This window comes from Suricata suricatta, chromosome 2 (assembly GCF_006229205.1).
Source record: "Suricata suricatta isolate VVHF042 chromosome 2, meerkat_22Aug2017_6uvM2_HiC, whole genome shotgun sequence".
Classification (NCBI taxonomy): domain Eukaryota; kingdom Metazoa; phylum Chordata; class Mammalia; order Carnivora; family Herpestidae; genus Suricata; species Suricata suricatta.
This window is the reverse complement of record NC_043701.1, coordinates 114244468-114271502: the sequence shown is the minus strand read 5'-3', so window position 1 is coordinate 114271502 and position 27035 is coordinate 114244468. Positions and strand designations below refer to the sequence as shown.

The following is a 27035-nucleotide window of genomic DNA, read 5'->3' as shown; positions in this document are numbered from 1 at the left end:
GTCGGGGATCAAGAAGCAGAAGACGGTAGGCTGCGGGCCGCCGGCGCCGCGCCTCCGATCCGGGGCCCCCTCCCCGGAGCGCACGAGCAGCGGGACGCGGGGGCTCTGGCGGCGGGAGAGGGAGGGGAGGGAGAGCTGGGGGACCCCCGGGCGGCCCTCGCGGGGCAGGCCCTCTCCGCCCGCGCCTCCGGGAACCTGCGCCCCTCGGGGTCGACGCGCCCGGGAGCGACCTCCAGAGCTTGCGCGGCGGGTCCCGATCGGGGGAGAGGGTCCGAGACAGGACATTTCCTCCCTTCCCCGAGAGCCTCCCCGGACCCGCCTTTTCTTACGTGCGATCTCCGCGCCCTGGGGTGGGCGGTGGGCTGAGCCCAGCCCGGTTCCGCCAGGTCTGGTCGCTGGGCGCACGTCGGCGACGGTCACTGGGGCTTGGTCCACGCAGCCTCCTCGGAGCGGACTTTAATGACAGATCTCACGGAGGAGGCTGCAGCTCTCTACAGCCGCAGCACTTAGCGCTCCTGCTTGATTCAGCCCCCCGTTGGCATCGGTTTCGGGCCCGGGGACTCTGGGCTCGGTGGGTTAGGTGCTTTCAGAGTCTCGGTTTTGTCCAGAACTAATCTGGGCCATCCCCTATATGGGCAATAGAGGGCTTGGCAAAGAGAAAAGTTCCTTTCTCACTTAGCAGTCTGGGCTCCTGTTAATTTTTCGTCCTAAAAATGGCAGTTATGATCAAGGACTCCTAGACCTGGGAGGAGCCTTGGCGGACAGCGTTTGGGCCACACCGGGTGGCCTGCAAGCCTTCCGTAGGTCCCCGCCCGCGGTCTGACTGCTGATTATCCGTCCTCACCGCACTGCAAGCCTCGGGCTGATGGTTATGGTTACTGCATGGGTTGATCCCTCTCACATAGTTAGACTTGAACTTGGCACATAGTAGGCATTTAAGACATGTTTATTACTATGATTATAGACTGACTGTTACTGAGCTGTCTTTGAGGTCCCTTCCCGGCGGGCTGGCTGGGAGGAGAGCAGAAAAACCAAGAATTGGGGAAGGAGGCTGATGGGGCCAGTCAGGGGCTGCAGGTGTGGGCTTGAGCCTCAGGGGAAAGGGAATGTGGGTGGGCTTCCTAGTTTCAGACCACACCCACCCAGCCCCGCAGGAAGATCCAGGAGCAAGGTGGCATCTGCTTCAGGAGGGAGAGGGATGGGGTCCAGCTGCTTTATATAGGGGCGATTTTAAAGCGGGGAGACCCTCAGTATTATAATATCTTGGAAAGTTTTGTTAAGTGATAGGAAGCCTTGTCAGGCGTTAGTGACAGGAAGGGAAAGTCGCCTTTCCCTTCACGCCTCCACTCAGCTCCTGGAGCGAGGGGGCTGAGACCAGGAGCTTGCTTTACTGATTCTGGGACCTGTGAGATCAGGCAGAGAGTGAGTGAGTGGGTGAGTGAGTGAGTGAGTGAGTGTGTGTGTGTGTGTGTGTGTTCTGTATAGGATTCAATTAACACCTGAAAAAGCTGCAGGACTTCTGAACTTTTATTTAGCCAACACGGTTATAATCCAGGTACCTGCACTAGTGCTGAAAGGGCCAGGTAGATGCAATCGGGTGAAACAAGCCAGCTTTAACGCATGTGAAATCTCTCAAGCTTTAAATACTCAAAATGTATTGAAGCCTTGTGGTCCAAAGTTAATGATATCCAAGTGTGTGGCCTCTGGAATAATCCTTATGTGAGAAGTGAGTCTTGCTGATCTAGGAAGCTTTCCTAGAGGTGAGGCTGGCTGGGCTGACTTTTTCAGAGGCTCGTGAGAATCTTGACATTATTTTCTGCATCATCAACAGAGGATGTTCAATATGCAGTCACCTGCAGTAACTTCAGATCTTTGTTGAGCCCCTACTGTGTGCCAACCAGTATCCTGGGATGAATACATCTTTCCCAGGCTTTTTTTTTTTTTTTTTTTTTTTGCCACATTTTCCAGATGAGAGACTATAGGACGATTTTCTCACAAACTTGACCAAAAAATGTAATGTTCTTTTCTAAGGGAAGGTGGCACATTCCTTCTGTGCTCAGCGTCCTTACCATGAAAACCAAAGACAGCTATGTGTCACATGCCTCCCTCCGTCCCTTGAATTCACTCCAACTCTGGCCACCAACATCCCTCTCCCCTCCCCCCTACATGCCCAGGAGAAGGAAGGAGTCAGACTGCCCCAGAGGACTGAAAAGAAAGGCAAAGGCCTGATTCTTTCTTCTTGCATCATTTCCTGGATTAGCATTTTTCAAAGCAATGTTATTGTGTTCAGACAATGTTATTGTGTCCTGGACACAGACAACGAACCTGAAAAAGACAACAGAGATTGTAAAATATTTTCCAAAGGACCAAACCAACCAGTGGTTGGGAAGGGGTGAAGGGGTATGGAACCTTAGAGCTATCCATAAATGTAAGGGATGATGTACTTTTTACTATTTTATTTAATGTTTTCAGGTTTATTTCTTTATTTTGATGAGAGAGAGAGAGCATGACTAGGAGAGGTACAGAGCGAGAGGGAAAGAGAGAATCCCAAGCAAGCTCCATGCTGTCAGCACAGACCCTGACTCAAGGCTCAATCCCACAAAGCTGAGATCATGACCTGAGCCAAAATCAAGAGTCAGACGTTTAACCAACTGAGCCACCCAAGCCCCCCTACCTTGTATTTTAAAGACTCTGTACAATAGGACATTATTTTTCCAATAGTCACTACTTTTAAACCCATTTGGAGATGCTGCCCAAGGCAAGACGTGAATTTTCAGATGGGTACGCATTGGAAGGAAGGAGGAACCAGCACTCCCCAGAGGCCACACCATATCTCATTTCATCCACACAGCAGCCTGCACCCCAACAAACGTGAGCCTCATCTCTAGAGGGAGAGAATGCCACGAGCAGGTCAGGATTTAAGTAAAATAGTAAAAGGTACATCATCCCTTACATTCAGGCTCCTGCTCCCTCTGTATCCCTGGCACATAGTACCCCATCTGCAGAATACAGGCAATGACCACTTCCCCCTCCAATTCTGGTGAGGAGTGAATGACCCTTAAAGTATCGCACCAGCTCGAGGCTCAGGTGAGCACCCCAGATGTGGTAGCTGTTGTTATTACACTATGCTGCCATGGTTGGGCGAACACGGAACAGAAAGCACAGATCCTGCCATTCCGAATGTTGAGTACATAAGAACCACCAGAATATTTAATAAGAGCAAACAGATGGGGAAGTATAGAAGTGATAATACGCACGCTGACTGTGAAAAGCTGTACAGAAGACCAAAGGTGGTAAGTAGTGTGACACAGAAGAGTAAGCCGGACATCAGCAAGGTTTGCCAACCACCTTGGCCAACAAAGGCCTTCTGTCAGTATTGGACTGACTTCTCTCCACCCTTCCTGTGCCTTCAATTGTTTCCAGATCTACCTTACAAAGAATGTGCAATTCATACAATTATTCCAAAATCAACCGTGTGGACTTTTATAGTTAAAGATAAATGCAGCTTGTAGTTAACCTTTGTCTTTTGTCCCTTTTCTGTTAATGCACCCGGCTCTCAGTTTGCTGAGGGGCTAATTAGGCAAAACTTGAATGGGGAATGGGAGCCTGAATGGATGATGTCCGTCTCAGTTCTCTGGGAGATTAACTGTTTATTTCAAGATCTATTAGTAAATAGTCAAGGGCACTCCTTAGCTTTTGTGTTTGAAAGTCTTAGGAAAACACAGAAAGCAAAAGCAAATGGACATATAAGTATAACGGCATTTCAACTTACCTTTTGTCCCCTGGGTGACTTGTTCACGTGACAGCTTGAAATGGCACACATGCCCAGCAGCCTGGTGTAGACACTGGCACAGACTAGATGCTCAACAAAGAGTCGTTGCACAAATGGCTATAGAATTCATTACAGGATGAATTCGCCTTGTGCGATCTGCATTCTTCTGATATTTCCCCTCCCCGCTTCTCTTTTCTGCATGTCCTTGAGCGCTTGCTTAATTTTGCCTGGGCATTTGTCATTACCACTGAAAAACGATTTGTAGGGATTCTTGCAGGCTCAGGATGAGTGGCCTTTGGTTTTTTTTAGGGGGAGAATTTGCTTTTGTTTCTGCTGGTGCCTGGGACCACTTTAACCTAAATTTACCACTTGATGTGTTTCAGACCACCCAGGTGAGGTGAACTAGAGCTGCAGTTTTGCACACAAGGGCCAGCTGTAGGACACAAGCCCTCACACCTACCTAGCCCCCTTCACAGATGCTTCCAGTGGTACAGCAGATTGGCCTCCCACCCAGTCTCTGTGCATGGGAGATGGGTTTATTTTGTCTTACTTGTCCGGGAAGACCCTGAGAAGCCTGGCTGACCTTGACAAGGGCTTTTTTCATTCTTCCCACTTGGGCATATTCTGAGCTTCAGTTTCTGTTTCCTCTTCCTCTGAGGCTGTTGGAATCCGTTCACACCTGCCCCGATCAGGATAAATGAAGCTCCCTGCTTGCTTGCCTCTTCCTGGCACATTTTAACCTGGTAGTTTATTATCTCATCAGCTTTTGATGTTTCCAATGAGATTGTTTTATATTGTAATTTACATGTTTTAATTTGTTTCCCTGGAAGGAAATGTATGTAACCTAGACCATCATTGCTGAAAATGAAAATCTGTGCCTCTTCTTGATTCCTGTGTGTCAGTAATGTTTCATATTATTTACCTTCCATACTTCTATCATTCTTATAAAGGGAGAACTTTAAAAACAAGGGGCACCTGGGTGGCTCAGTCAGTTAAGAGTCCGACTCAATTTTGACTCAGGTCATGATCTCACAGTCCCTGGGTTGGAGCCCCACATCAGGGCTGTCAGTCCAGAGCCTGCTTGGGATTCTCTCTCTCTCCTTCTCTCTCTGCCCTTCCCCACTTCTCTCTCTTTCAATAAACATTAAAAGATAAAAACAAATAAAACGAAGTGCTTTAAAAACTTAAATCAGTTTGCTAGTCAGAAATATTTAATCCTTTTTCTCTGCAAAGTACATATGTCGGGGGGGGGGGTGTTCACCTTGTGCTGGTGGCTCTGTGTGCAGCGTCCTTTGAGATGTATGTGATCCTGTCTTGTCCTTAGTGTTGGTCCAGTACAAATGCATTCCAGTCTGGAAAGCCCCTCCTCCTTGCTTCCCCAAGCCCTCCTTGGATACCCTAAGGTCACTCGCTGCCCCATAGCGAGGCTGGCTAAGATCCTTGATACTCCCTGCCATTCCCAGGAGTGTGGGAACTGGGCTCCTGCCCTGGTGTGACTGTGTTGGCACTTTGAGGAGTTCTGGGGGCTGTCCGGGATCAGGAGCACGCTCGGTGCCCTCTGCTTTCAGAGCCCCCAGAGCTACTTGGCCCATCTCTCCCTAAGCCCAGCACAGGCACAGGACCCTAAGCCCTTTCTCAGACTCACACTGGCATCTGAGCCCCCTTTGCTATCAATAAATATGAAATAAAGCTTTTCAGGAGGGTCAGTTAACAATAACATTCTATTTGGACAGATTTAGTCTTCTTGTTTCTCTTGTCTGCTTTTCAATCACCAAATATTTTTTTCAGTTTAGAATAAATTAGTGCACAAGATGGAAGTATTTTTCCTCTCTGCAAGAGGGCCACTGTTTTAAAACCTAAAGCAAAACTTTCTTTTGATAACAACACACGGTGTCTACAGTGACTTTCATCAGTTGGCTCGTGTGACTTCCTCTGAAACCTTATCAGTAACTCTTACTGCATTTCAGATTTACTCCAGAAGTTGATTTTGCTATAACTGGTATTGAGAAAACACAACTGCAACATAAACATGGCAAGTTCAGTCTGTCTAGCACCAGATATTAACCTTTGGCAATAAAACCGTATAGCCTGTGACCTGTTACAAAGCTTTTCTAAACGTGCACAAATATATCAAATGCTGCATCATTAAAGGTGATCATTTGCTTTAAATACCTAGTTAACATCTGCTTTATGTGTTTTGTTATAAAAAATATTGATATTTATCCACCAAGTGTCTATGGCCAGTTTAATAATATAACAGTTACTTTTTTCTTTCTTTTAATTTTTATTTTTACTTATTTAAAAAAATTTTTAATGTTTATTTTTGAGGAGGAGGAGGGGCAGAGAGAGAGACAGACAGACAGACACAGAATCGGAAGCAGGCTCCAGGCTCTGAGCTGTCAGCACAGAGCCTGGTGCTGGGCTCGAATTCACAAACCGTGAGATCATGACCTGAGCCGAAGTCGAACGCTTAACCGACTAAGCCACCCAGACACCCCTTTGTTCTTTTTAATATATGCTGGGTTTGTGCTTTGAAAGTCATCTGCAGACTTTACTTGGAGACTTAAATCACCTATGGCAAAGTCTGAGATGTTAACCCCAAAACCTCATTCATCTATACCCTCCCCATCATCATTTATTTATGCATAATTCATGCTTTTGAAATTTCTAGCAAAATCAGCAACTCAAGATGTTGGCGATGATTTTTATGTTCTTATATTTCCTAGTGATAAAAACCTCAATTCACTTTTTAGAACTCTGTGTGTGGTCCCGTTGTACACTATTTTGTTTTCCTTAAGGTCTCTTAAAATCTTTCCCCTTTTTACTTCCCGTCATGTCCTCACGTATATATCTGTGTTCTCGATTTACTCAACAAGCATTTCCTGCACCAGGTTTTGGTCTTGCCATAATTAACTATAGCTCCTAAAGCCTTGTATTTTCCAATTATAGTTTTTTAGTCCATTCGAACTCTGTCATTAAGTCTTTTCTAAACACAGCATTTACTTTTTCTAATTGTAACACCCCACCCACAACCATTATATTCTGTTAACCTTCTGCCTGGTCAGTACTCCAGTGCCCTAGGCCAAAATCCACCAAATTCTCAACTAACTTCTCATACAACTGTTTTTTTTTCTCTCATACAATTTTAAAATCTTTTTCTCTCCTAAGCTAAAATTCTACATTACTTACTTTTTATTTGGGCTATTCCCAAATAAATTTTTAAAAAAATCTATCGATCGATATATTTAAGTTAGTTTATTTATTTATTTAGAGAGAGGGAGAGCTGGGGAGGAAGGAGGAGGGTCGGGAGAAAGAATCCCACGCAGGTCTGGGCTGCCTGCACAGAGCCCTACTTGGAGCTTGAACTCACAAACTGTGAGCTCATGACCTGAGCCAAAATCAAGAGTAGGATGGGATGCTTAACTGACTGAGGCATCCAGGCACCCCTTAAAAATATTTTTTAATTTAATTTTTTTATTTTTGAGAGAGAGAAAACAAAAGTGGGGGAGGGGCAGAGAGTGAGGGAGACACAGAGTCGGAAGCAGGATCTGAGCTGTGGGCACAGTGCCCGACGTGGGACTCACAGTCACACAAACTGAGGAGATACATGACCTGAGCCAAAGTTGGACACTTAACTGACTGAGCCACCCAGGCTCCCCTAAAAAAATATTTTTAAAATAATCCTAGCGTTTTACTTCTGGAAGAAAAATTCAGAGCTCATCGTAATAAGCCCTGTATAAATGTGATTGAGACCTAGCTTTTAAGAACTTTGCCAAGGCTGGTGGCGGCCTTCCTGGCCAGCTGGTTGGTGACACCACCATAAAGGTAGAGCTCTGTGATCACTCACTGCACACCCGGCACTTCTGTCTTAATCACATGCTCTTTGGAGGAAGCCCGACCCATTTTTCTGCGGCTTGGTTTCTTCTTTTATTGACTCGGAAGTATTCTCCATAGATTAAGAAAAACCCCTCCCAAGCTGATTATCGGTGAGTCATGATTACACCCTGATTCAGCTTTAGCATTCTGTCTTGACATTCAGGAGATCGAAGATACAGACCAAAGAGCAATGTTTGAAAAATGTAAGGTTACTATTTTTGAAACATCTTCTCATTAGCTGGTCTGCTTCTCTTTAGAAAATTCAACGTGCTCCCTGCCCCAGCCTCACACACTCTTCCTTAAGCCTTCTCAAACAGTTTAATCATCTTATCAGAAAAAGAGGAAAAAAGAGCTTTGCCAATGATTACAAGCTGTGCAATGCAGATAAAACTGAATTTGGTAGAAGTCGGACCTTGTCAGTTACACACGAAGGCCTCAGTTCTCCTTCTCAGAATTTCCAGCTTAGCCTCTAAGTCTATCCATGTCCAGTTTTCCTAAGTTCATGACCTACTGTGAAGTTGATTACAATGATTGTGGGGTCCTGCCAGGCAAATCCACCTAGATTTCCGAGTCCCAGGAGAGAGTCTGTTCCTAAATTATACAAGCAATTACAGGCCTTGGGCCACTGGGTCAGTAACAACAATGTTTTGAGTAGTTACTAAAAAATTAGAGAAAAAGTTTTATATTCACCCACTGTGTTTAATCATGAGTAAGGAGAAAGCTAATAAAACATTAGAATTCCACCTGAGGGATTTGCATACGAATCAGGAGTTTTGAGATGTCCTAGAATATTCCTCCTCTGTTGTGACTTGTTTCTCTCCAGCACTGAGCACTTACCTGGTCGGCATCGATCCAGAGCTTTCCTGGGCATTAACTCACTTAGGCCTTAACAGCTCATGAAGCAAGTTTGTGAACGAATAGTCAGAAGGGAACTCATTTCGCTGAAAGAAGTCTTTGGAGAGTTCCCCACAGGAGATGCTAAAAATCCGTGGTGAATAAGGTGTTTATTCACAGAAGGAATGAGATTCAACACCAAGTTGCAAAAGCACAGCTGGGTTGGGTAACTGGTATTACTGTTTCACTTGTAAAATATTTTGGCAGCTGCTTAGTGCTAATATCTCAAGATGATAATAATGGAATCCACTTAGAGATATTCCCCAGCACTGTTTAGAAAAGAGTAAACGGCAGGTGTGTTAGCAAATGTATGTTACCTTTACCATTGCACGCTTTTTTCCCCTTTGGGTGCCCTGAGGTAAATACTTGGAAAATGAATTTTCTTTGTTTTCAGATGCCACAAGTATGGGCAATAGTTTTTGTTTGTTTGTTTTTTCTAAAGAGATGATTTTTAAACATTTTTAAAACTCTTTTATTTTTGAGACCAAGCACAAGTTGAAGAGGGGGCGGAGAGAGAGGGAGACACAGAATCCAAAGCAGGCTCCTGGCTCTGAGCTGCCAGCAAAGAGTCTGCCGTGGGTCCAGAGCCCACGAACCAAGAGATTGAGTCCTGAGCCAAAGTCAGACTCTTAATGAATGGAGTCACCAACCCCCCCCCCACCTTCCGCGCACCCCTGTTCCCACTATGTCAGTACTTAGCAAACAGCAACAGAACGCTTTCTTTCCACTAAAGCTGCTAATACTTGAGCTGAGTAGTAACTGTGATTTCTAGGTGGTAAAAAAAAAAAACCAGGCCACAGTGCATTTTCCATACAATAAAAATTTGGTGCAAATGGAGGTCAAGGTTCAAGAATGTTGACAACCAGGTAGCAATGGCTCCCGTTTCACGAGGAGGGACTGATGAGAGGCGCCTAGGAGCTGCAAGATTATAAAAGGCACCTTGCATGATGCTTGGAAGAAACGTTTGGGGAATTGTCCCCTCCTGTCAGCAGGAGGTCAGTAGAGTCCCGGGCCATCAGCGACAGGAAGGCCTGATTCCAATTCCAAATAAAGGAGGCTGCAGCCTGCCCTCATGGAGTGGAGGAGAGTGCCATTGGCCGTGTGTACTTCTGTGGGAGGCCGGGGGGAGACTGAACCCCTTTACCTGAAAGGGCTCACACTATTTCAATGAGGAGAGTAGTGTGGGGCCAGTTGAAGTCCTGGGGACCCACGCCTTCACCGTGACAGACACCTTGGATGCAAAGTTCAGTCAGAAGGATGTGTTATGTCTGCGCAGGTAGCTCCTTTAGGGAATGGAAAAACCGGAGTCATCAAACTGCCTGGCTTCTTCCATTTTTTTTTTCCAGTGTTGAGCCTGCTGTGTAATAAGCCTTTTAAACACCACGCTGTGATACAAATTCTTGGTTACATTATAAATCTCCCTCAGGAGTTCAGAAAGTTATCTTGTAAATCCAGCTGGGTTCCCTAAACAGAGGGAGGGAGCACACATTCGCTCAGGAACTTTCCACAGAGTCTTATCTCACCGTAACCCACATGGCACTTCTGTTCTCCAGGGTATAGTCCAGAACTCTCGGGCCTACATAACTCGCCTGAGGACACGCGGCTGTAAGTGGCGAAGCTGGGCCTGACACGTTCTCAATCATTCTTTCCTGCGTTACTGTCACAGATACTAAGATGGTCCAAGTGAAGGTTATTCTGATTCTTTAATTACCTGTAGGTCTTGTCTTTGTGGATGCTGATGAATGTACAGAGAAACTAACGAGATGCTGTGCCTGCCTTGGAAGGGAGTCTCTGCAGAGGCTTTCTGGAATGTGGTGTGCTCTTCAGAAGATGTGGATTTTAAAACATGCCGTTAAAAGGTTATAAATTCTGGGGCACCTGGGTGGCTCAGTCAGTAGGGTGTCCAACTTCAGCTCAGGTCATGATCTCACAGTTCGAGAGTTCAAGCCCTGCCTTGGGCTCTGTGCTGACAGCTCAGAGTGTGGAGCCTCCTTCGGACTCTCTCTCTCTCTCTCTCTCTCTCTCTCTCTCTCTCTCTCTCAGCTCCTCCTCTGCTCACACTCTGTTTCTATCTCTCAAAAATGAATAAACATTAAAAATAAAAAAGGTGACTTTCATGTAACTCTAGCCCTTGCCTTGTTGGTCCTGTGAGCGTCAGGAGTGACACATCCCCAAAGCCCCTAGGCTCTGAACTCAGCCCAGAATTTTCATCTTTCACGCCCCGAGGAGCCTGTGTCCTAGGCACAGCTCATTACCAGAAGCAGTTGCAAAAGTGTGAAAAAAAAATCCAGAGGGGTAAGAAAACACAGCCTGCGGCTGGCTGCGTGTAAGGCCCGGGTCAAGCCCCCGAACCATGCGGTTTGGGGCATCTCCTGAACGCAGTCACGTGTTTCGGGGGGATGGGAGTTGGTGTGTGCTGTGTTTGCACAGGGTGGGGGGGGGTGACCGCCACTGTCCTGATCTGCAGGGGACCTCCTCTGGGCCATGCGTCACACTCTTGCCGATGGGCAGTTGGGAGTACTGCGGATCACAGGGGCGGACGCTGCAACAACGAGATGGGGATGGGAGTGGAGCACCTGGGGGGCTCAGTCTGTTAATTGTCTGAGTTTGGCTCAGATCGTGATCTCATAGGTTGTGAGTTTGAGCCCCTTGGCAGGCTCTGTTCCGACACTTGGCGTCTGGAGCCTGCTTCTGATTCTGTGCCTCCTCCCTCACTCTGCCCCTTCCCCTTCCTGCGTTCTCTCTCTGTCTCTCAAAAATAAACTTGAAGAGACAGGGTCTTCTCAAAGCCAGTGCCGTACTAGCAGCGACCTCAGGCTTCCAGGGCCCCTCACACCTCATTTTGTCTCCAAAGACAGAGGCTTGGAGACATCCGAGTGATTATTTGAATGAATTTGAATATTTGAACCCTTCCTGGGATTGTACTGACTGGCTGTGTGTTGTGAGACCCTACATGGTCCCCTTTCCATCAGGAGAGCTTGGGCTGTGACCTCCATAACCGGGATTACATGATTCAGCTGATTATACGTGTGTTTATGTGTCTCTCCAAGACCAGCACATGATTCTGGACACAGAGAAGATTGTATTTTCAGGTTTACTACTGTGTGTGTGTGTGTGTGTGTAACGAGGAGACTGGGAACTCAACCATTTCTTTGCTGCTAAATCTACCTGGATTATGCCTGTTTCCATGGAGCATAAAAATGCTGCAGCCGTGTCTCTTCGTGGTGTCGTCCTGGATGACTTTGTGACCAGGTGCCCATAAAATGTGGAAATGGTCATTCTCTCAAAAAGTGACTATAGATAGAAGCTTGAGGAAGGAGATGGATGGGTGTCAAGGAGATCTCTGGGTGGGGGGGTATGACCCTGTGTGCTAGAAGTTAAGACATTACATCTGGCCCCCAATCTAGCCCCTTCCCTGTTTTGCTCTAGCTTGTAAGCTACAAACAGTTTTTACATTTTTATATGGTTTCATAAAAAAAAAATCAAAGGAGGAATTATATTTCATGATGTGTGAAAAGTATATGAGATTTAAATTCCAGTGTCTAGAAATCAAGCTTCTTGGAACTCAGCGATACCCGTTCATTTACACATTGTGGCTGCTCTCATGGAAGAGATGAGTTTGTGCAGTAGACCACATGCCCTGTGAAGCTGAAAATCTTTACTATCTGATCCTTTGAGAAAAGTTTGCCATTTCCTGCTGTTGACAGTGCGGGGTCGGCTTGCTGAGTTCTGGCTTACTCAGGTCGCAGGCCTGTCAGCCAATCTCTCATGTCTGACTTCAGAGGCCTGAGCACCCAGCCTTCCTTCTTGGGCCCCCCTGAATTCTGTGAATTGTGTTTGGTGTATTGCCATTGCTTTTTTTTTTTTATTACTAACATGAAAAAAAATTTTTTTTAAATTTTTTTATTTATTTTTGAGAGACAATGTGAGCAGGGAAGGGTCAGCGAGAGAGGGAGACACAGAATCCGAAGCAGACTCCAGGCTCTGAGCTAGCTGTCAGCACAGAGCCCGACGTGGGGCTCAAACCCACAAACTGTGAGATCATGACCTGAGCCGAAGTCAGCTTAACTGACTGAGCCACCCAGGCGCCCCTATTACTAACATTTTTTTGATGTTTATTTATTTTTGAGACTGAGAGCAAACGAGGGAGGGGCAGAGATAGAGGGAGACACAGAATCCGAAGCAGGCTCCAGGCTCTGTGCTGACAGTTTAGAGCCTGACATGGGGCTCAAACTCATGAACCATGAGATTATGACCTGAGCTGAAGTTGGATGCTTAACCAACTGAGCCACCCAGGCGCCCCTCCCATTGCTTTGTTTTTTAAAAAACTACTTTAAAAAAGTTTCCAAGAAACTCGTTGTCATTTCTCCTGTAATGATACTGTTGAGCTTATTGTTCATTTATTATGACATATGATATTCTCTTTACAGAGACCCATGGGAGAAATTTCTCTCTGGTCAAAGCACCAGAAAGGTTCTATTTTTCAGACATGTTTGAGTGTTTTGTTTCATTTTTGGCATCATCCTTTGGAAACTGTAAGTTGTGCAACTGTTTGGATTTTTACCCCTGAGATGCCTGCTAGCAAGCTCAGAAGTGAATTTGAGGCTCACTTTCCCTTTTTTTTTTTTTTTTTGGTGCCAGATTTATGTTTGATGCCATTTCGCTGTCTCTTCCCTCTCTGATTCATGAGTTTTGCTATGCTTTATGTATCTTAGGAGTCTCTGCACACTTTCTAAGGAACTCTCCAGAAAATACTAAATTAAAAATTTGAGTTTTCCAGAAAATCATGGAGCTCTCCTTACGGTCCCACCTCAGAGAGTGCGTCACCTTCTCTGCATTATTTTGTGACTGTTTAGGGCTCTGTGTTTGTAGGGCCTTACACACCAGTCCCTGAAGTGTTCACTGGGTGCTCTGGCATCTAATGTTCTGCCTTTCCTGGACACTTATAAACCACTTAATGGGGCACCTGGGTGGCTCAGTCGATTAAGCATCCGATTTTGGCTCAGGTCATGATTTCACCATTCTTGGGTTCAAGCCCCGTGTTGGGCTCTGTGCTGACAGCTAGGAGCTTGGAGACTGCTTCAGATTCTGTGTCTCCCTCTCTCTGTGCCCCTGCCCCACTCACGCTGTCTCTCTCTCCTTTAAAAGTAAACATTAGCTCGGATCTAAGCTGCGGCGACATGGCTAAACGCACCAAGAAGGTCGGAATTGTTGGTAAATACGGGACCCGTTATGGTGCCTCCCTCAGGAAAATGGTGAAGAAGATTGAAATAAGCCAGCATGCCAAGTACACTTGCTCTTTCTGTGGCAAAACCAAGATGAAGAGACGAGCTGTGGGGATCTGGCATTGTGGTTCCTGCATGAAAACCGTAGCTGGTGGTGCCTGGACCTACAACACCACTTCTGCTGTCACAGTAAAGTCGGCCATCAGAAGACTGAAGGAGTTGAAAGACTGGTAGAAGCTTCACCGTTTGAAATATTGCTAGCCTACAATAAATGGGTTAATTTATATAACAAAAAAAAGTAAACATTAAAAGATTAAAAAAAAAATCACTTCAGGATGGATAAAGACACAGATCAAAGGTCCTTCCTCTAGAATGCAGAGAACTTAGGACAGTTGTGAGCAAGGATGGGGATAATATTTTTTATAACTACAACAGAGAGTATGCTTCTTTTCATGAGGGACCCACACAACAAACCCTGTAGCATTAGCAGTAATTCTATTATGTCACTAATAGAAATTACAGACATTAGGTTGCTGCTGCTGTCACATAAAAATCTGTGTCTTTTACTACTGCAAAATTAAGGTATTTGTTATGGCTGTCTACAGAGCTAGATCTTGTTACTTAATACGTTGATAAGGAAGGACATTTTCTGCTGTATTGTAATTAAAAAAACACTTTTCATAGCTGCAATTCATGTTTTTCTTTGCAATCCTTGGTGATTTATTGTGTGTATTTGAAAGCTTTTTTTTTTCTGAGAAGGAGCTACCTAGCTTCCATTGCAGCTAGCTACTGAAAGGGTTCTTGACTTAAAAAGAGTAAGAAACCTCTATGCACGGTGTGGGTACACTCATGCATACACACAGCCTCACACCGTTTCCGAGTGTTCTCAGACCTCCTGCAGCACGCAGGTCCAGGGTCTGCAGTTTAAGAATACATGCCCGAGTGACTGGAATTCGAGACAGCAGGCCAGGTGAGGGAGGGTTTTAATTTTGTTTTATTTTTTAAGGCTCCATTCAAGTTAAAGCACTTAAAGGAACGAACTTACAGATGCCCCCTTAGTCATGGCATCGGTTCTGCCTGTCCTCTCTTTCCTCCATAAAACTAGGAGTGTACATGTCCCTATAAAACAATCCTCTTGGCTTTTGCCCTACAAACTCTTAGTATTTTCCTGTGAGAGATTAAAAGCCTACTTTCACACTCTTTGTAGCTTGTATTAAAAAGAGATTTACGTCTCTGACTTCTCAGAGCTCGACACGTACGTATGTTATAAGCTTGGAATGGGATGAAAAGTACAAACGCCACCAGAGGTTAGTGACAATATCTTTCATGTGGTTCTGGGCCAGAATGGTTCTGTTGCTGTTTTTTATTAATCAAGAATATTTACTGTTCATGTATGGGGAAGTCAGGTTTCATTTGAGAAGATGGTTCCCTGCTAATATCTATGTGTTGTGAGTCCCTGGTTAGAATTCTCTTTACACTTGCCCATGTTTTACATGGTCTTGTGTTCCATCCATTATGCTGATTCTGCCTATTTCCCTTAATCAGTGAGATCTGGGTGCCACCATAGAGACCCTCTGTCTTGTCCAGTAGTTTTCAACTTGGCTAAGTTTCACAGAATATTGATGCCTAGACCCCACTCCCAGAGTATCTGATTGAATTAGGGCCTTTGTTGGGGGTCTTTAAAAGCCAGCTAGAAGATTCTGTAGTTCCACCTGGTAGAGGAGCGTGGCCGGGCCTAATCCCTTCACCATACAGAGAGGGCACATTGTGGCAGGCCCGTGGCCCACCAGCTTGCTAGTAACAGATGGGTTTTCTCTACTTCGGGATGATACTTGCTCTTTTCAGATTCTGTTGTCTTTTTCAGAAATGTTAGGCTATTTCCCAGCTAAGGAAGACTTCCGTGATTGCTGCATTCCTCACGGAATATTTAAAATTAACTACTCTAACTGACTTGCCAGGCTTGTCCTGTTTTACCATTACCTAATGAGCAGACAGCTTCCTGGAAAAACCTGGAGAGCATTGTCTTAGTCAGCTGCTCTTGGCTTGGGGTGACCGTCTATCCTTGGAAAGTTGCCCTTTAGCCCTATTCTCTCATTATAATCAAGAGACTGGCCCGTTCTTGTAGGTAGCTTCTGATTGTTGAGCATGGAAGTTTCCAGACCTCCTGTTGGACCTAGTAGATTCTGATGGGAATAAATCTCAAAGAACCCCTTTGTCACTTTTGATGGACTTGTGTCATAAGGGGCCACTTGGAGAATTCTCCAAAAACGCCTTTGGTTTGTGAGCTGTCACTGTAAATTTAGCATTTCTGGGCAAAATATGTAAGCACCTCATAGACCTCATGGGCAGAAATGTTGTCCATTTATGTATTTCATGCCTATCTTCTTTCTGTAGATGATTTTTTAAATTATTTTTTAACGTTTATTATTTTGAGAGAGAGAGAGAGAGAGAGTGCAAGTGTGTGAGGGGTAGAGAGAGAGGGAGAGAAAAAGTCCCAAGCAAACTCTGCATTGTTAGTACAGAGACTGACCCAAGACTTGAACCCATGAACCGAGATCATGACCTGAGCCGAAAAGAGTCGGATGCTTAACCAAGTGAGCCAACCAGGTGCCCCATTTCATGCCTGTGTTCTAAAATTACTTAGAATAAATTGAATTAATTTATAACCATTGTGACTTTTCCATGCAAGTTAATAGACTTCTTGCCTCAGTTTATCTGAGGGTTTTGATATATGGGTTTTGATCAACTTTATTGATCTCATTAGATTTAAAAATTAGTAAGTTGCCCCCTGCAGCACTAACCTTCACAGAGATTATTCATTCTTGTTTTCTTTTTAATTTTTATTTTTTGAGAGAGGGAGAGCACAAGTGAGGGAAGGGCAGAGAAAGAGGGGAGACAGAGTCCAAGCAGGATCCATGTTCAGCACAGAGCCTGACCTGGGGCTCCATCTCAAGACCATGAGGTCATGCATGACCTGAGTGGAAATCAAGAGTCAGATGCCTAACCAACTGAGCCACCCAGGCAACCCAAGATTATTCATTCTTCAGGCAGTAAATAAAAGAAAAAGTAGACTTTCATTTATTACAGATATATAGGCTCAAAAAGATCAGATGACTCAAACTCACAGTTCTTAAGTTGATGGTAGGCTTTCTGATTTACATGTGGGTTCTTTAGGATGGCACCTTTTTCCAGGGGTCTTATTTTGGTTTTTTGTTTGTTTTTTGTTTTTACATATATTTATTTTTGAGAGACAGAGAGAGACAGAGCATGAACAGAGAGAGAAAGAGACACAGAATCTGAAGCAGGCTCCAGGCTCTGAGCTAGCTGCCAGCACAGAGCCCGACGCGGGTCTTGAACCCACAAACCGTGAGATCATGACCTGAGCCAAAGTTGGACGCTCAACCGACTGAGCCACCCAGGCGCCCTCCACTGGTCTTATTTTGAAGTGAATTTGGTTACAACTGTTTTGAAAACTATGTGCCCATTTATATTAAACTTAAAAGAAATTTAAAATGATCCTTTTACTATAAATCTCTTGTACAACAATTATCAGGAGGAAGAACAAATATCCCCTGTAGCGGGTCAAGATCCCTTAGCATCAAAAATGAACAGGAGCACCTGGCTGGCTTAGTTGGTAGAGTGCGGGACTCTTGATCTTGGGGTTGTGAGTTCGAGCCCCACATTGGGCATAGAACCTATTTGAAAAAAAAAATGATGGAGACCAAATGACTTGGCTTCTTGGAAGCAGTGTAAATAAGACTAGGAAATTCTACTCTAAGTCTTCTCACCAGCTCTGGGCAGAGCCAGCACAGAGCACTGTCAGGGGCATTCCTCCTGGAGAAAGCTCTGTGTGCCTCTTCTGGACTTTGTTTTCTTTTCTTTCCTTTCCTTGCCTGTTTTTTTTTTTAAGTTTATTTGTTTATTTTGAGAGAGAGAGTGAGTGAGTGAGCATGAGCAGGGGACGGTTAGAGAGAGAGAGACAGAGAGACAGAGAATCCCAAGCAGGTTCTGTGCTTAACAGGTGGACGTATCTATACAGATACCAGCACAAGCAGTGAGCTGTGTTACAGAAGAGGAATTCTTAGCTTCGGGAACCTGAACCTTTTGATAATGGACAGTAGGCACGGGGGCCTTTGCCCTGGAAGGAAATGCCATCTCTGTCATCCATGGCTGTTCACTCTACAGACACCTTGAAAATAATGGCAGTTAGCACCCGACCCCCATGATGTGCAGAGACCCAGGAGCCCGTGGAGAATGTATTGCTATGTAAATTTAGACCCACACATGCACATAGGAGACTGGAAGGCTGTAACTCCTGATACTTTGATGCTTTCCCCTAAGTGGTGTAGAGAGTGAACTCACTGGTCATATTAGTAGGCCTGGGTCTGATGTCACCCAACTCTACTTAGGTCAAAGGTCATTATGGACCCTGGCCCTGGTCCACACTCTGCAAGGCAGGTAATTGGTCTGGAGGGGTCCCAGCGGATAGTGAGCGCGTGAAGGGGCCCGCAAGCTGTTCTCCACGACCGTAGTGAGCGAGAGTCGTCACATCTTGGTCACATGTGGTACCTTCGGAGCTGGGAATTAGACCCACTACTTTTCTTCTTTTCTTTTGCTTTAACATTTTTATTTTATTTTTTTCAGTTTATTTATTTATTTTGAGAAAAAGAGCAAATGGGGAAGGGCAGAGAGAGAGAGAAAATTCCAAGCAGGCTCTGCATTCTGGAGCCCAACATGGGGCTTCAACTCATAAGCCATGATAGATCATGACTTGAGCTGAAATCAAGAGTCAGATGCTCAACTGCCTGAGCCACCCAGGCCTCCCTGACTATTTTCCTTAGCACTGGAGTGAGCCTTCCTTTATTTGGTTCTCCTTTAACTCTGTTTCACTGAAACAGGCCTGTGCTTTGCAAGCATGAATTGAAAATGGGCAGGGGCCAGTGGGTGGTGGTGGCTTTCTTGGTTTTGGCACCTGATGACAAAGTACCTGGGGAACAAGCTGTCATTCATCAGTGGAACACACAGGATTTCTGTCCTGCAGTACAGGGTGGGCCAGAGGGAGTCACGACGGAGGAATGAGTTAGCACCCCTGTTAGAAGGGACCACACCCCTCCGGGCTTACCTTGAATGCCCTCTTTCCTGCTGTAGCAGCAATGGCCCATATTTTAAAACTTTCTCTAAGTATAATATACGTACCGAAAAATCTATAAATCTTACCTGTAGTGCCCAGTGAATTTTCATAATCATAATCACACATGTGTAACCAACACCTAGACTGAAAAACAGATGCTACCCAAATTTCAGAGGCTCCTTCCAGTCTGTCTGTCTGTCTGTCTGTCTGTCTCTCTCTCCTCCTTCCCCCTCCCTCCCTCAAGATCACCAGCTGATTAGTTTGGGCAGGTTTTGAACTTTATGTAAATGGAATTGCTTGTTACAAATTCTTCTGTGTCTGGCTTCTTGTGCCCAAGTTATATTTGAGAGGATTATCCGTTTTGTTTGTGTGTAGCCAGAATTCGTTCATTCTCATTGCTGTGTGGCCGTGATTCTCAACCAGGGCTGACCTCGGCCCACCAGGGACATTGGTGATGTCCAGAGACATTTTCTGGTTGTTACAACTGGGAGTAAGGAGAGGGTTGCTGCCAACCGCCCTGAAATGCAAGGGACCGTCCCCCACCACAAGGTATCAGTGGTGGCAAGGCTGGACCCCCAGCTGTATGCTACTCCATCGTGTGAACGCACCACAGCCTATTTACCCATGTGTTTCTTAGAGCTTGGACTTCCGGCATTGAGGAGCATTATACAGCTCAGGCCTAGCTTTGAAATTCTCGAAGCCACACTTACCACAATCTCATTAAAATAAAGAAACTACCAAACAGGAGATGTTTTTCATTTCAGGTAAATGTTAGAGGCAAGGTGAATTGTTACGTACAGTCTTAGTTGTAGACATTTTGGAACCACTATAAGAATCTGAAGAGATTGTCAGTGAGAGAATGAGATGGGCTAACTCAGGGTTTTCATCAGACAATGAAGATGTGTAAGAATGTTCTTAAAAACAGCTTTCTTGAAGTATAATCTACATATTATAAACTATTATAAGCTTACATATCATAAATGCCCAATTTAATGATGCAGTAATGTAATATTTGAAGAATCCGAGGATACTTACAGTTGTGCAATCATTACTTCAATCTAATTTTATTTTTAAAATTTTATTTATTTTGAGAGAGAGAGAGAAGGAGAGAGAATCCCAAATCTCAAGCAGGCTCCATGCTGACAGCGCAGAGCCTGACATGGGACTCAAACCTATGACCTGTGATATCATAACCTGAGCCAAAACCGAGAGTCAGATGCCTAACTTACTGAGTCCCTCAGGCGCCCTGCAACCTACATTAGAATGTGTCCGCCACATCCAGAGCATTCCTTGTGCCCATTTGCATCACTGCTGTTCCCACCCTGAGTCCCAAGAAGCCAATTGTCTACTTTCTGTCTCCAAAGATTTTCCTTTTCTAGATGTTTCCTGTAAATGGGATCATAGACCATGTGGTCTTTTCTGTCTGGCTTCTCTCACTTGGTGAAATGTTTTCAAGGTCCATCCAGCACGAATATTATAGCACGAATATTTTGTTCTTTTTTATGGCCAAATAGTATACCACTGGAGGGATATATCCAGTTGGCATTGATCTCTTCTCAAAGCAAGGGACATGTGGGTTGTTTCCAGTCACAGACGGAAGTGAAGTAGACGTGAAGTACTGTGAGCTAGGTGAATGGCTAACTTGAGTAGACCTTTGAAGTAGGGACATGATTCTGGGCCAGATGATATGTATCATTTTTGAGGGTAATTTACACAATTTAAAAAATAGAATAGGCGAGGGAAAAGACCAGAGAATGATACAAGGAGCATTAGGCTAACAGGGAAAAGAGACATTGAACATTTACCTGTATAGGCCCTAGCATTTTTGAAGGCATTTTATAACCAAATTGCAAGGCAGCAAAATTCTGCCTTAAAGGGAAGAAAAATAGATCACTGGCTCCACCAAGAGAAGTTATTAAACATGTCATGCTTTTTAAATAAGGTTTTTGTCATGTCAATTCAGAGAAATCCAAGTTTATATCTTTATCCAAGTCCAACAAATACCTAATGTAAGAAAGAAAGAAAGAAACAGGAAAGAGAGAAAGAAAGAGGAAGAAAGAAAGAAAGAAAGAAAGGAAGAAAAAGAAAGAAAAAGGAAGGAAGGAAGAAAGGAAGGAAAAAAGAAAAAGGAAGGAAAGAAGAAAGGAAGAGAGCAAGGAAAGAAGGAAGGAAGATAGATGAAGGGAGGAAAAAAGAAAAAAACCCACAACTTTTGCTCAGCTGATCCAGGTTTCCATTTTGGAAACAGATCTTCATAAAAGGCTTTTAATGTTTGCTAAGTTAGCTCGTTTCTGCGCGCCTACAGAAGAGCAGAGCGTAGCACTCCACCCTGTGCCCAGCCTTGCCCGCACAAATCCACAGAGGAATGATTTGTGAAGGAGGCACACAGAATCCAGTCAGCTCAGCCCTGGGGCTGATTTTTCCAGTTGGACCAAGGAGACCCTTGTTTTGGGGAGCAGTTAATAACCAACATTCAAACAAGGCATCTTTATAATGTGCTGTTAGGGGATTTCCTGGGCTGTGAAACTACCTTAACTCAATAGTTGTCTGTTCTTGAGTTGGAACTTTAAGATTAGGTCCTTAGATGGAAAGCATGTGTTTGATACCCATGCAGAATATTGGTATTTGAGAAAAGTAAGAAAGCATGCATCTAAAGAGACATCTGAAAAGAAAAGACAGCAGTGACTGGAAGCAAGCATGAAATGGTACAAAATGAATTGTTTCATCATCCATGTCAGGCCATCTTTTTTTTTTTTTTTTTTGTAATGTTTATTTATTGACTTTGAAATGGGAAGAGAATCCGTGATCCCCATAGAGCCCCATGTGGGGCTTGATTTCACAACCCTGAGATAATGGCATGACCTGAGCCCAAATCAAGAGTCGATGCTAACCGACAGAGCCACCCAGGGCCCCCCAGGTCAGCCCATCTTATCAAGTGAGGCAGTTGCTGACAGTGTTGATGGCAAAAGCCATGCCAAGCTCAGAAGGTGGCTACAGGCACTGGTAACATGGGTGTGACTGTCCTCAGATGGAGGAGGGACGTAGAGGAAAAGCGTGGGCAGGTTGAGAGGCTGAGCCGAGCCCGCTTGCTGTGCTGAGGGCAAAGGGGAGGCTTCTGGAAACCTCTCTTCTTCACCCAGGGAGCAGAGAGGCTGTCAAGCCCAGAGATGCAGTGTCCTGAGGCCACAGCCGAGCATTCCAAACAGTGTAGCTCCTCACATGCCCAGTGCACACTAGTTCAACAGTGGGGGCCCTGCGTGTGTGCTCCCGTCGCCCCACAAAGACCTGGCAGGACACGAGAGTGCACAGCTGCTCCACGCTGGCCGTGCAGGATTGCAGTGGCAGATGTGGCGTCCTCGTGCGCCCCCACGGGGCGGTCGGGCTCGGTCATGGCTGTTGTATGCTTCTCCTGCGTCCTCAGAGTTCATGCCTGCGTATCCTCCGCAGGAGCCGAAAAGCAGGGAATGGGCACGTGGCCCGCACAGCCGCTCCGGAGCCGTTTATGGTCACGTTGTCAGTGCACGTTGTCCACAAACCGCACCAAAATACAGGTGTGCCGTGATCTGATGCACGATCTGCAGAGATGAAGGCAGCCTGTCGGGTTAATCCTGTTTTAAACAAACAAAAAACCTGGAGCACCTGGGTGGCTCTGTTGCTTAAGTGCCTGCCTCTTGATTTCGGCTCAGGTCGTGAAGTCCTGGTTCGTGAGTTCAAGACCCTAGTTGGGCTCTGCGCTGACAGCTTGGAGCCTCCTGGGGATTCTGTGTCTCCCTGTGCCTCTCCCTTGCTCTCTCAATAATACATAAACATTAAAAAAAAAAAAAATCCTAGTCTATCCAGCCCCCCCACCCCCCAACCAGACCTCAGGTTTTGAGGCACCTAAGCTAGGTGATTGCTGCTGGAGTCTCCTTCCACCCCACCATGTGAAAGCGGCCACAGGCTGTGGGAATCACTGTAGACCGTGTAGCCCTCCATGGATGGAGTCGCAGTTCCAGAAGCAGGGCCACGTCTCTCGGGCTCCCCGCCTGCCAGTCCCTGTATGCATCCTGGGAGGTGGCCCACCTGTGACCTGTCAGATGTGGGGTCCACTAGCTCGGGGTGGCCGCTCTGTCTTTGAACACTACAGATCCTGTTGCTTTGAACTTGACCCTGTTTTTGAGCCGTGGGTAAATGCAGTCATACAGTACATGCACTCAGTGGTGTGTTTGCAAGATCTACCCTCTCCACCGCCGCCACATGACTGTCGTCCTCCTTGCTGTGGGGTTCCACGTGTGAAGACGTTGTGACTTACTTACCAGATGGCTGCTGAGTGGCAGCTGGGTGTCTTTTAATATTGATAACAGTCCTGGGAAGTAGGTGTTATTGTTAGGTCCATTTTGCAGATGAGGAAACTAAGGCTTCGAGCAGCTTTCACATTTGTTATATTACTATTATATTGATGATGATGATGATGATGATGATGATGGCAAGTAATTCAGGTCACTTGATCCGAAGAGCCTGTGCTGTTTAGTGCTTCTCTTTTCTGCTCAGTGCCCAACTGAGCTCTGTAGTGAAGCACTCCCTGAGTCTGATTGTCTTCTGTCCCCTTTAAAGGGTTCAATTGTGACACTGTGGCAGTGGGACTGGGAGACAACATCTCTGTCACCAGGCCAAGTGGGCCCAACCCTGCCTCCTGGCCTAAGCAGGAAAAGTTTACCGCGCTTGGATGCAAAGCTCTCCAAGTGGTCCCACTGGTTCACCTGACATTTCCAAGTCCCCAGGGAACCCCGTATAGGCTGCCGCTGGGCTCCCCTTTTCAAAGACATGTTGAAAAGCAGGATTGGCTCTTCAGTGTGGAGGGAGCGGGTCTGTCTTATTAGCACACCTTTGGCTTGACAGCTGTTTAGGCTCCGCTTTTGGCAGCTGGGATATGAAGAGACCTAAAACTGGGGGGTTTTTCCCCTCGCTCTCTTGTTTTTCCTGTATTGAGGAATTCTTTTTCAGTATGGAGCTGCCTCTGGCTCTTTGCAGGAAAAGAAATATCAACTCACATGTATGTCTTTTAGAGAATTTCCACGAATGCATTTTTCTTCCTGTTGCCTCTCAAGTGACAGGATGTTCAAGGAGAGGTGCCCGATTCACATTGAAAAGAAAGATCAAATTCCCAGGCTGAGGTCAGGAACCAGGAAGCTGATGGGAAGTCAGATCTTGGCATCTCCCTGGGAGGAAAGGGTGGTGCACACACAGGGCCACCCATTCCCAGATTCCCCCGTCAGGAGAAAATGAGGTATCCCGTTCCTTCATCCTCCCCCGACCCGTTCAGAACGGGAAGGAGTTTGTTGGATCTTTGGTGAGATGATGGCCAGAGACTCCACACCCAGGAAGGCCAATCACTCACTTTGTTTCCTGCTCTGGAGAACAAGAAGTATCGTTGGCCACCTTCAGGTCTGGATGGAAGTTTCTTTTTCTTTTTTTAAAATTTTAAAAAATCTTTATTTATTTTTGAGAGCGAGACAGAGAGAGATGGAGTGTGAGCAGGGGAGAGGCAGTCACAGAATCTGAAGCAGGTTCCAGGCTCTAAGCTGTCAGCACAGAGCCTGTCGTGGGGCTGGAACTTACAAACCGTGAGATCATGACCTGAGCCGATGTCAGATACTTAACTGACTGAGCCACCCAGGCACCCCTGGATGGAAGTTTCTGTTTGTTAGTTGGTTGTGTATATACAGATAGGTTAAAACCATGTTGTTTTCTAAGGGCATTTTATCCAAGTTAAACGCGCAGGCTGTCTTCTGTAGAACTTCATCTTTTTCTTCCAGCACGGCTTCCTCTGTGGAAATCTGTGAGCCTTGTGAATCAGGAGATTGGCAGTTCTCAAAAAAAAAAAAAAGGCCATTTTAGTCATTGGTTGATGGGGGGCAGAGTGTAGCCATTTAGGAATGTCTGAGTCCAGTCGTGGATCCTGAGGTTGACTGCTCTTCCCCACAATGTCTCCATAGAGTCTTCTCGTGCCCTGCTACACAGCCTTTCTGTACCCCCCAACTTCCTGTTCCATCCCCCACCCCTACCCACGACTCTGCTCACCACCAGTTTCCAGGTAATGTGTGAAAGCAGCATGTTCTTAATATAGGCTATAAGTCTTGCTGGAAAAAATGATCTCAACTAAAAAATAGTGATGTCTGAAATTTCAGAACTGGTAAAACTTTAGTCTCTTTGATGACACGTACTGTTTTCCTACAATGCAGTTGTTTCCAGCAGCTAACAGTTTGGAATCAGGACTTTTTTTTTTGTTTGTTTGTTTTAAACATTTGAGAGTGACTGTGAGCAGGGGAGAGGCAGAGAGAGAGGGTGAGGGAATATACAAAGTGGGCTCTGCGCTGACGGCAGCAAGCCCCAGGCGGGGCTCAAACTCACAAACCATAAGATCATGACCTGAGCTAAAGTCAGATGCTCAACCAACTGAGCCACCCAGGTGTCCCCTTTTTTAAAAAATTTTAAATGTTTATTCATTTTGAGAGAGAGAAAGAGAGAGGAAAAGGACGTGCATGATCCGGGGAGGGACAGAGAGAGAGAGAGAGAGAGAGAGAGAGAGAGAGAGAGAGAGAGAGAGAGAAATCCTAAGCAGGCTCCATACTGTCAGTGCAGAGCCTGATTTGGGGGCTCAGTCCCACGAATTGTGAGATCATGACTTGAAGTGAAATTGAGAGTTGGACACTTAGCCTACTGAGCCACCCAGATGCCCCAAAGACTGTCTTATTTTAGATTTTCACTAATTAATTTACTTACTAGACTAGCCCACTTAGGTAAAAGAACTAGAATGTAAATACATGAAAGTTTACTCCCACTTCAAAAGGAGGTGATGATTGAATAGGAAATTGCATATAGTCTTTTCCAAATTTGATATAATCTTTTAAATGATCTGATTTAAAACTGCCCTAGGAGACATAATGTCACCTACCTTCTTTCATATACTTGTTTATTCTAAAGTTCTAATCAAATCAGTTGTATATCCTTAAAGCTGTTATTTCCAGCAGGGTTGAATCTGATCAAGGGGAAAATGAATGGGTACTACGTAGTAAGGTATAAAGTGGAGACTTACTATAAAATAAAAATATTGTAGGTTTAATCTACACTGTTCTAAGGAATTTATAACTCATTATAAACACTTTCATTTACAATAGCACTAAATAAAAAGCTAATTCATATATATTTTTCCAGTACAAGAATTAGGCATTTGGAACTTCTCATTGTTTATTGTTACAGTTTGTTTTATTATTTATAAAAATATAATGATAAAACAAGTATATTTAATATAAGCATAATTCATAAAATCTCAGGATTACTAGGACTTTATACTAGTTACCATTGAGGTTATATATTTTTTCTTCTTCAGAGGAAAATCCTAAAGAATGATAGAAATTTCTAAGGAACAAAAACTCAACCTTTTTATTCAGACTTTTTTTTTAAGACTGATCAAAATAACTCTGTATTTATGTTCTTTTCTTACTTTTCTTTTCTTGCTTGAAGTAGTACTCACATTCAGTCCCACCAGTGTCCACGTTGTAGTATAACCAGAAAAGCAGGAGTCCTGATCGAAAGAAAAGATTAATCAATTCCACTACACTACAGAAACAAACTCTGTGATAAGCAACATCATCAGCAAAGTCATAAGTAACAGCAGTCATAAAGTCAGGGAATGAAGAACCAATGGGAAAATTACTGCAAGTATAAAGAGCTCCTATAAATCAATTAGCAAAAGACCAAGGATGCAGTAGGAAAATGGCGGGGGGAGCGTACAAATGAAAGTTTAAAAAATAAATGGATAAAGGAAATACAAACAAGCCTAAACATAATAAAAGGTGTACAGTATCACTGTATTCTAAAAGAGAAATTCAAAGCAAAATCGTATTGAAATACCATTTTTTATCCATTAGTTTAGAAGAAATCCCAAAGTCTTGATGACATACTCTGGTGTCAGTGCTGTCAGGAACCTGGACGTTGTGTGTCAGTGGTAAATGTGTAGTCTGGTAGACTTTCCAGAAGGATAAATATTATTTATATAAATTACATATAAATTGCCTTCTCTGGAGGGCAATTTAATTATATGTATCAATATTACCAATGCCCATATTGATTGACCTAGTGATCTTACTTCTTTAAA

The 27035-nt window shown here is 44.8% G+C and overlaps 2 protein-coding genes across 2 annotated transcripts in view; both read left to right on the top strand.

Annotated features, from left to right (window-relative positions):
- Window positions 1-4: 4 nt before the first annotated feature.
- Window positions 5-27035, top strand: part of PAPSS2 (3'-phosphoadenosine 5'-phosphosulfate synthase 2) — a gene marked incomplete at its 5' end in the record, with an annotated part of 78126 nt that continues 51095 nt past the window's right edge. Inside the window, one exon of the mRNA XM_029919483.1 lies at window positions 5-25. Coding sequence (XP_029775343.1) covers window positions 5-25 — 21 coding nt within the window. The remainder of the gene's footprint in view (window positions 26-27035) is intronic.
- LOC115285415 (putative 60S ribosomal protein L37a) lies at window positions 13691-14096 on the top strand. Its single transcript, XM_029931703.1, has one exon. It carries the CDS (start codon window positions 13723-13725, stop codon window positions 13999-14001), a length of 279 nt encoding a protein of 92 aa, XP_029787563.1. The 5' UTR covers window positions 13691-13722; the 3' UTR covers window positions 14002-14096.

Bases quoted from the DNA above. Each gene is read 5' to 3' on its own strand.
- LOC115285415 (XM_029931703.1), top strand. From the start codon at position 13,723: ATGGCTAAACGCACCAAGAAGGTCGGAATTGTTGGTAAATACGGGACC.